The sequence below is a fragment of the Crocodylus siamensis genome, chromosome 12 (assembly GCF_052110815.1).
Source record: "Crocodylus siamensis isolate JL-2025a chromosome 12, ASM5211081v1, whole genome shotgun sequence".
Lineage (NCBI taxonomy): Eukaryota > Metazoa > Chordata > Crocodylia > Crocodylidae > Crocodylus > Crocodylus siamensis.
Window position 1 is genome coordinate 10892169 of NC_143406.1, and position 9654 is coordinate 10901822.

A 9654-nucleotide genomic window follows, 5' to 3' on the forward strand; every position below is an offset into this window, starting at 1 on the left:
CTTGGGTAAGAACTCCCTTGTCCCAATACATCTCCCCAAAGACCAACAGCTCCCCGGGCCCAAGTCTTCCAGCCGTGGCTAAGAGACAGCAGCCGCTGCCAGAGGCTGGCTCCTGTCTTCAGTCATGGCTGCTGTGCACGAGGCAATGGATCTAAGGTATATAATTTATATATTATATCAAAGCGCCTTTTGCCAGATGGAGGAACATTCTTTGGAATTGGTCCAATGGCAGGGGTAAGAGCAGGCATCTCCCTTGTTAGTACCTCGGCACTTTACTGTTGACCAAGAAAAAAAAAAAAATCACTAAACTTCGCTACCAGCCAGTGGGCTGGTATTTAATACTGCTACTCCACCGGGATTGGAGGGATACCTATTGTGAATGGCAACAGACTGGACGAGGCGCAACTCTGCCAAGTAAACCACAGAGTGGGCACCAGAAGGCCCAGGAGAAGGGAGCGTAACAACAGTTTGGGCCTGCTACCAGCAACAATATCCCAGCAGCAGAGCTCTCCGAAAAGAGAGCAGGCTGCCTCCTTGCACAAACCCCTTTCCCTGTGCTTAAGGCCGTCAGTGAACCTTCTGGACCGTTCCCAAGTGGCAGAAGATTGCTAGACAGAAATACATGTCAGTTATAAATACACCGTGTGAGCTGGGGGCAGGGCGGGGGAAGGGAAGAGAGCAGGAACAGAGGGAGGAGACATCTTACATTCCCAGTACTGGAAAGAACAGTTTTGACCCCAAGCAACAAGCCGCTGGAGCACCGAGTCTCTCGTCTGGCTCATGCCCTGCCATCTTGAACGCGTCGTCAAAAGGAATGTTGGCTGGCGAAGGGTGAAATCCCAGGGCTCGGGGAAGAGTCTGTAGCCTGCTGGGACAGTCCTTGTGCGGCACCGCTGAAGATCCTGGGGGTCCAGCTCGAGGGAGGAAGCAGCATCCCAGCCTCACACGTTGCTCAGCTCCTGCAGGCAGCCCGGAGGCAACAAGTCGGTTTGGGGCCCAGAGAAACAGCAAGAGGCTTTGCTCTCTGCTAGGACTGGGCTGGGTGGCCGGACACAGTTACGGCATCGGCAGGCATGCAGCGGTGCCCCTGGTTCCTGGGATGCACTGAGGGCGTCTCCTTCTGGGGAGCGGCACCTTCAGGACTGGCAGCACACTTGGAGCACCGACAGTTCAAAACATGGGCGAACCCTTGGGCAGCGCGGGCGGATGTTCATCTCAGAGCATCACCACTCCCATGCTCATGCCCTCGGCTCGCGCCAGCATCTGCTGCCCAGCCAACCCCTTGTGCGGGGTCTCTAGCGAAGAGCTGGTCTGTCCTAGAGACTTGGGGGATCAAAAGCACATTCCTGCTCAGGCAGACTACAAGGCTGAGGCTCTAATGTGATGCACTAAGGAGCAGCATATTTATTCAATGCACTGCTAAGGCAGTGGAGTCCACGAGTCCCACTCTGTCCCCACAGGTCAGGGCCACCAGCTTCACGGGTAGCTCCAGCCTCGCTCCCCAAGCAGTTCGGTGTGCTCTGTGCTGCATGGACAGGGTACAGGTCCCCCCTGCAAACCCCAACAGCCCCAAGCCTGACTCAGGCAGGATCCCCCAAGGACCAAGAGGGGACAGACATCCTGATCGCCTGCTCTCCCAGCATGTGCTTTGGAGCACAGGGAGGTTCCCAAATGGGCTCTGAGCATTCCCTGCCCAGCAAGGACCCTGGCATCCCCACGGAGAGCTGCACAACGTAGATGCCAACGGCATCCCTGCAGGGGGAATCCTTAGGCCTCAACAGCAGCCACGCACCATGCCGGGGCCGTGTCCTGCCCCTCTAGCCCAGCCGTGCTTACCTTCCGTGCAAACTCGGGCAGGATGAAGGCAGCCCGGTGGATGTCTGAGTTGTAGTACTTGAGGTTCATCTCCTCCACTTGCTGCTGCGAGAGCTGCTGCACAGGATCCCGGAAGTTTGTGTTCTGCAAAGAACAAGCCAGCTTGCACCCTGGAGTTCGTGCTGCAGTTGCTGGGAGCAGACAGTGACAGCATAGTGCAGTTTCTAGTCATGCCCCGCTCCATCGTGGGACAGCAGGCCCGGCACAGCCACAGCCCTGAACGGTCTGGGTCTTGTGAAGCCGCATTCATGCGACTCCCACTTCATCACAGAGCCCACGTGGGGAACCTGCATGACCAGGCACTACCCACATGAGCTGGCATCAACTGGAGCTTTTGTGACATGACTGCGCCCCTGAGAATCAAGCTCCTGACTCCTTAGGGCAGGATCCACCTCTGTGATCTCCCCAGCGTGTTGCTAGCACCTCAAACAAGCTGACCACAGCAGAAAGACGCGGCTGGCATCCTGAACCAACCAAAGGGCCCAGCCAGCCTGGCTGTAGTTTAGCAGGGCAGAGGGAAGCATGGTGGATTAAGGCCTGGTAATAGAGAAATATCCTTTCCCTTCCGGGTCGGTAGTTCAAATCCAACCCAGCTGTTTACATGCAGTGACTGGGGACATGCCTCCAAAGCATCTGGTCTCCTGGCACACAAGGGTCTTCACTGCAACACCCAGCAATCAAGGGCAGGGCCTGAATGAGCTGTGGAGACTGGCCTCTACCTTCACTGCTTGGGGTGGCCTTCCTGGGTCTGGCCTGGGCCTCTAAAAGAAGCCTGTGTAATACCAGACACTCAACATTTTCCCGCCATCCCAAGGCTGGCATGTGCCAGAGTGTGCGGTCATGCTGCTGTCAGTGCTGGCCCAGGGCCAAGAGCACTGGATCACAGCTGCCGGGCCCTGGACTTGTAGTGGCCAGCACAGGACAAACCCCACTGGCTGAGCATCACCTGGCTGACATGAGCAGGTGGCAGGGGGAATTCAGATACTCACTGGATTCTTACTGCACAGCATGAAGCCAATCTGCCCGCTGGGGTAGGTAGGGATTGTGCAATAGGCGTACTCCACCACAGGGAACAGAGACTTGCAGAACTGACGCATCTCCTTAATGAGATCCAGATGCAGCCACTGGCACTCGCCTACACAGGGAGAGAAGGACCTTAGAGCAGTCCGCTGCCACCTCCAGCTTTGAGCTGAGGGGTATCAAGGTGACATCTGGGCTCTACGCTTTACAGTGCTCTTGCGATTTTCATCAGCAGACCCAGGCTGTTGGGGGTCCAAAGGCAGGTGCTGGGGAAGGGCACCGCAAAGGCACAGGCAGACTCCAAGCCATTTCACAGAGTTACGGAAAGCTGCTTTTCAGTGCGTCAGGACAATGCTCTCCCCAGCTGTGGCTGGCAATGAAAGCCTATGCAAGGTACAGCCTCAGTCAAGTGGGGTCAAGATCTACAGGCCCAGGCCAAGTCAGTTATAATTTGCACTGAGAGAAGTGGGGAAAAGCCCCCGCCAAAAACCCACTTTACCAGAAGCAGCAGCGCGTTACTTTGACCCGACACTGCGGCATCTGTATAGATCAGGTGCTTCACTGGGGCTTTTTGGTGCTTATCTAAAACCAAGTCAATAAGCTACTAGATACAAACGCTAAAACCCCACCACTAAAACACCTGATTTATACAGATGTTGGGAAAGCTGGGTCCAACTAATCCGTTGCATTTTATCGGTGCGTTGGGTTTGGCGTGGGCGACAAGTTTAAAGAAAAGCACATTCCTCCCCCTCCCACGTGTCTGCAAGCCCTGGACTTCAAAGGTCAGTCCGCTGAAAATTAAAACAAGAATCCTGGGTAAGGAGGCCGAGTGGCAGGAGCTATGAAACAGGAAGTCCTATCAAACAGCAAAATTGTACTAGTAGGTTAGCTTGATTAGTGGAATGACCATTAAAAGTGGGATTGTTAACCCCTGTGAAGAAAAGAATGGGTTATTAATGAGCCACTGACTCCTTACCTGCCCAAATAGTAGTACCAGTGGTAGTGGCAGTGTCCCAAGTTTCTCATATGGTCACCCTAGTTAGAACGGGACCTCAGTTCATCAAGCTTCCTTCCCCGCTCACACAGCTACCCGTCCCCTGGCTGCAACTGTGCTGTCAGACTTCCCGAGCGACCACAAGCAGGGTGCTTGGTCTACTCCCCCACTGCTACGATGAGGATAACAGCCAGCAGTGGCGAAGACAAACGCACAGGACTGCAGGGCACTTTACTACGGAGTGGGTGGGACGGGGGGGTCTACAGAAGCACTGACAGACCGTCACTGTTGCAGGGAGCATCAGACCTAGGGATTCGGGCTGCTGGTAGCTTCATAAAAAACCAGACCAAACTGAGACCCACTGAGACCCGGGGAATAGCTGATCTGCATCTTGCTGCTTACAACTCCCTCTGGTCCCAGCAACAAGCCACAGATTATGCTCCGTGTCACTGGCGTCATGCAGCTGTGTCCCCAGAAGCCAATGCCCTCACTAGCCAACCCCCCATTTGCACAGTGATGGATTTGCTAGGCACGGACTGGTCTCCGTTCAGGTGAGAAATCTCCCGTCTGGTCTCACCTTGGCAGCAGAGGATGCCATCCTTTCGCAGAGCTGTCTTCATCAGCTCGTAGTAGGATTCTTTGAACAAGCTCTCGGCAGGACCTGGGGGCAAAGTCAGAGATGACTCAGGGTCCCGACTATCCCCCTGCGTATCCACGACTGCCCTAGCTGGCTCCTGAACCCCCAGACTGGGTGCTGGGTGAAGCCTCAACCCTACAGCAAGGGAAGGGTTTTGAACTGCAGGCATCCCAGCCTGACTGCCTGGCGTGCCGCCCTGAGGAAGTGGGGTGGGGTGGGGGAGGACGATCATTTCGGCAGCGCATGGTGGAGTACCAGCCCTCTTCTCAGGGACTGGGGGAGCCTGCTTCAAGGGCTGCAACACTGCGGAGGTGGGGAGGATCCCTCCAATTCTAAAATCGGCGAGCGACTACAGGTGACTATGGGGGTTAGGTTAGACGATCTGTTCAGGTCCCTTCTGACCCCAAACCAAACTACAATGACGCTGAGATCAGCTCCTGGTGCTGGGACGCAGCACTCAGAGCGGGAGCCAGGACGGACAGCTGGCTGGAGGTCTCATTCTTGGTCCGGCAAAGGAAATGTTCTGATACTCCATCCCGCACCCCAGGGGCCGAAGACACAGAGGAAAGAACAGCTCCAGTGTCTGTATGCACTTGCCCCACTGGGTACGTTCGCTGCCCGAGGAACCAAGTCAGTGGAGCCTTGTGCCACCAGGGTGGAAAAGGACAGAGAAGGCCTGCGGCAGAGGAGCACTGCCTTGAGGAGCTGGCAGACAGGCCCGAGGAGAAGGATGGAGAGCCTGTGCGATGGCACCCCGAGTCATCTGGGGTCTTACCCACAGGGTCGGAGGAGTCTGTGATAATCACATCAAAGGCTTCTTGGTTCTGCTGCATGAACTCAAAGCCATCACCGATGTGCAGGGTCAGCTTTGGGCTGGAGTACCCCACCGCCATGCCCTGGAGGTACTGCTTAGACACCTTAATCACATCCTGCGAGCACAAGCAGAGGCAGCGTGTCAGCGAAGCACGTGGCCTCTGTACTCGCTCGCCACGGAGCCGGGCTCTCCGCGAGCGCAGGGCAAAGCCAGAGCTGATGGATGAGTGAATCATTTCCTTCCACACCCTCAGCTCCAACCCCCGGCACAAGGCGCCCGGGAGCAGCCCGTCTCCGGCGTCCAAGGCCTCCGCGCACCAGCCAGCCCTTCCCGAGGCCTCTGGGCTCCGCTCCGCGCCAAGCCCAGCCGGGGGAACGCAGCGCGGTTTCGCCCCGAGGAGCTGCGAGGATCAGGTTACAGCCCCGACTGCCCCCCCACGTCATCGGGCAAGGTGGATCTCAGCCCGAGATGCAGGTTTTGAAACACCCTAGGAAAAAAAGACGCCTGCTGGCGCGGCCGCAACGGAGCCCTGGCCGCCCCGCGAGCGCCGCGCGGCCGGCCCGGCCCCCCGCGCCACGTACCTCGTCGATCTCGCACTGCACCACGGACTCCACGGACGGGTGCTTGACCACCTCGCGCAGCACGCCGCCGTCCCCGCCGCCGATGATCAGCACCTGCTGGGCAAGGAGGCGGAGGTGGCAGGGGCCGGGCGGCGGCGGCGGCGGCGGGGGCGGGGGCGGGCGGGCGCGGGCTCACCTTGCGGGGGCCGGGGTGGCTGCAGAGCGGCAGGTTGGCGATCATCTCCTGGTAGGAGAACTCGTCGCGCTCCGTGCACTGGATCACGCCGTCCAGCACCAGCACGTTGCCGTACGTCTTGCTGCGGGGCCGAGGCAGGGCGTGAGCGCCGCCCCGGCCCGGCCCGGCCCGGCCCGGCCCCCGGCCCCCCGCCCGGCCCGCGGCCCCGGCACCTGCGGAAGACGAGGATCTCCTGGAAGCGCGAGCGCTTGGCGTAGAGCAGCTCGTCCACCTGCAGCGACATGGCCTGGCCCGGCCACAGGCTGCAGGTCTCGCGGAACCAGCCCTCGCGGATGGCGGCGCTCCGGGCCTGCTGCGGCCGCTCGGGCTCCATGCCGCGGCCCCGCCGCACCTGCCCGCGCGGCGCAGCCGATCCGGCCCCAGGGCCCAATGACGCGCCGCGCCGGGCGCCCGCGGCCAATGCGCGCCGAGCGCCCGCCCCCCGGCGGCCTCGCCATTGGCCCGCGGTCGGCGCAGCCTCGCTGCGCAGCGCCAGCACGTTAGTGCGGCCCGCGCCGTGGGGGCCACGTGGGGGCACGCCAGCGAGAGCCGGCGGCGGGGGGCGGGGCCTGCGGCGGGGGGCGGGGCCCCGCGCACAAAGGCGGCCGGGGGGCGGGGCCGCGGCGCCACGTTCGTGGGCGCGGGCCGGGGGGCCAACCTGCCCCGGCTGCTGAGCTCGAGGATCCTCCTTTCCCCCGCAGGCTCCGGGGCGGGAGGGCACCGGGCACCGGGCAAGGCCACGCCCAGGCAGGCGTCAGCTTCGCGGAGGCCGGCAGAGATGCACCCCGGCGGACTAGGGGAGCGCAAGCGCCCGTGACCCCGCTCGCCCCGAGCTGCGGGGGGGCCAGGTGGGAGAGCAGCAAGGGGCGGAGAGGCACCCAGCACCCGCACCCGCTCGGCTGTGACGGAGGACGAGATACCGGGAGGAGACTCACTACGGTCAGCTGCGGGGAATTCGGCACCGCTCGGCCCACGGACCGCGCTGGGAAGATTTCGCATTGATCTGCCTGTATCCGCTCCTAGACAATACCCGTCTGGATCTTCAAATCGGGCCCAGCTGCGCTATGAATGCTGTTCCCTTCATCTGGAATAAATTGCTTAAAAAATGAAAGGCAAGAATAGCTCCAGCAGGTCAATTACCCTGATGATCAGGGTGCTCTAATGTACGACTAGACAGGATACGGAAAGAAGTTTTGACATATTACTGGTGTGCGGAGCACCTCTCTGCAAAAAAAGATGGCCCGATTCTGCAACAGGTACACGTGCTGCCTAGTAACTTACTTGGGTGAGCGACTGTCCTCCCAGCCGGCGTCTGTAAGTGCTGGTCGCACCGGACAGGCCAGAGGCACAGAGAAGCAGGGCTGGAAGGGACCTCCAAGGGTCTAGTACAGCTCCTTGCCTGGGACAATATCATCCCTATCCGAACTAGCCCATACAAGCCATCATTTAAACGCTACAGCAAACCACCATCAACCTGACACAACATAGATCTAACACTGAGCCTGCCACAGGTAAAACTGGGGAATGACAGCAGCCTGCTTCTATGAAATCTTGCCAGTATTTGCTCAAGAGATCCTGGGTTGCACAAAATCTGACCCTTGTGCAAGAGGATGGAGATAGAAGGGCTATCAGAAAGATCACGAGATAATCCATACACCACTTTCATCCCGAGATGCTTAGAGCTAGTGTTCAGTTTGCTTTCTAGTGCTATGTTCCTATAAAGCAAAGTGGGTGTTTATAGTGCTATACTGAAACAATTCTTTATGAAAACTATTAAGCGTGACACAACTGGCACACCCATTTCAATAAGGGAGGCAACCATACTTAAATTCAAAAGGTTGGCTGTTCTCTTTACCAAAAGATCAAATTGCTTCTGAATTGCCAAGAAAGAAGTAATTACTGCACAGTAATTAACATGTTGATTGAGAAGATATAACTAACGAATTTGAGACTGACTGGACACACCTTAGAGGGGCCTAATTTTCAGAAAATCAGAGCCGTTTAAAGGCACCTTAACTAAAGCATCCCAAATCACTCCATTTTTTTTTTTTTATTACATTTATTTTTCAGTGCCAAGATGCTAGGAAAATAATTTCTGTTCTGCTGATAACATGCCCTGGAACACATCCAAAAAAACCCATTCTAAAACACGGTGCAAAATTTCAAAGAACACGCTGAAAAAGCTGCACAAAAAGAGCAGTTATCAAAACTGAGTTTTTAGGCCAAAATGTTTTTCTTGGTTGTTTTTTATGCATTACAGGACTGCAGCATATCACTGCACCTGAATGACAGCTGTAATCACGCATCGGTCGACAGAACATGCATAGATTTGCCAGTCATCTCCATTAAGAACATTTTTTAAAACCCGAGGCAGCAAGCCTCAATTCAAAAAGGGGAAAAAGGAAGAAAATTAAGAGCAACTTTGAAAACGTTACATTGTATACACTTCTAAATGAGGGAAGAGAGGCCGTAGAAACCCCAGGATTTTTTAATCTCCGCAGCCAATGGAGCTCTCAATAAAGTCACTGCTACCTCAATTAAAAAAGATAGCAGAGGTGGCAAAGCTGAAAGGAAATTGCAATTGACAGCAGCAGTGACTGTTGAAAGTGGGCTGTGGGAATGGCACATAATATTCATAAGGAAAATTGCTTTCCAATTACCTCTCTTCAAAGACACACTGCAGGCATAATGTTCAGCTGTACAAATGGATTTTATGAGTAGGAAAGGACAGAGCTGCGATGCTCCACAGCGTAACTTGGCTGACGCTATTCATGGCAAAACTCCTACACTAACAAAAAACCCCCCAATGACCCAAATCAAAAAATAAACCAGAAACAGGCCTGGGAATAAGCAGAAGAGATGGGCACTCGGTTTTTTTGTATGCTGAAGCTCTTGGAGTACAAGTGGCTCCATGTTTTAGAGCACAGAAAGGGACTTTTGAAATTATGCACTTAGTTCCTATCACCCTGCCTTGGTTAACAGGTCAAGCTCCACCACAAGCACAAAAGGGGTGGATAAAATAACGAGGTGGATAAAATGAGATGATGCAGATCTGAGCACAAAGGCTTGGATGGTATGAATGTCTCCAGAGATCTGGGTTCCAGTGCCAGCCCTACCTGCGAGTTAACCAAGTCATGCTGGCTCTGTGCTTCAGTTTTGCAACTGAGGCTACATACCTGTCTGGAGGGCATCACAAGCCTCCAGTCATTAGCATTTGGAACAAGGGTTGAGGTTGAAGATAGAAGTACCAAGTAGTAGGGGTGAGACTGCCAAGCCGATTCCAACCATTTTAACTTAGTTACGTTGCTCTCAGCAAGTCTGTGCATCACCTCTGTACTGTTTGGGCAAAGCAGCTACTGCTGATTTTCAGTTCAAAAGTACTTGCACTCTTCTCTTAGGGAACACACGAGATTACAGCTTGGGAACCAAATACGTTGTCTGCATTACTATAGTGTAGAGAGGAGGCAGGATGGGCAGTTCTGTGGGTGTACAATATCTACAGTGCTCAGAAGCTGTGGT

At 55.9% G+C, this 9654-nt stretch overlaps 1 protein-coding gene across 1 annotated transcript; it reads right to left on the reverse strand.

Moving 5' to 3' along the window:
• Positions 1-260: 260 nt before the first annotated feature.
• On the reverse strand, positions 261-7134 carry SRM (spermidine synthase). The gene is made up of 9 exons (XM_090024677.1): positions 6794-7134; positions 6309-6704; positions 6097-6217; positions 5922-6017; positions 5302-5455; positions 4467-4550; positions 2865-3010; positions 1837-1959; positions 261-959 (listed from the first exon to the last, which is right to left on the reverse strand). The coding sequence occupies exons 1-9, from the start codon at positions 7132-7134 to the stop codon at positions 942-944; spliced, it is 1479 nt and encodes a 492-aa protein (XP_089880803.1). The 3' UTR covers positions 261-941.
• Between the last annotated feature and the right edge of the window lie 2520 nt (positions 7135-9654).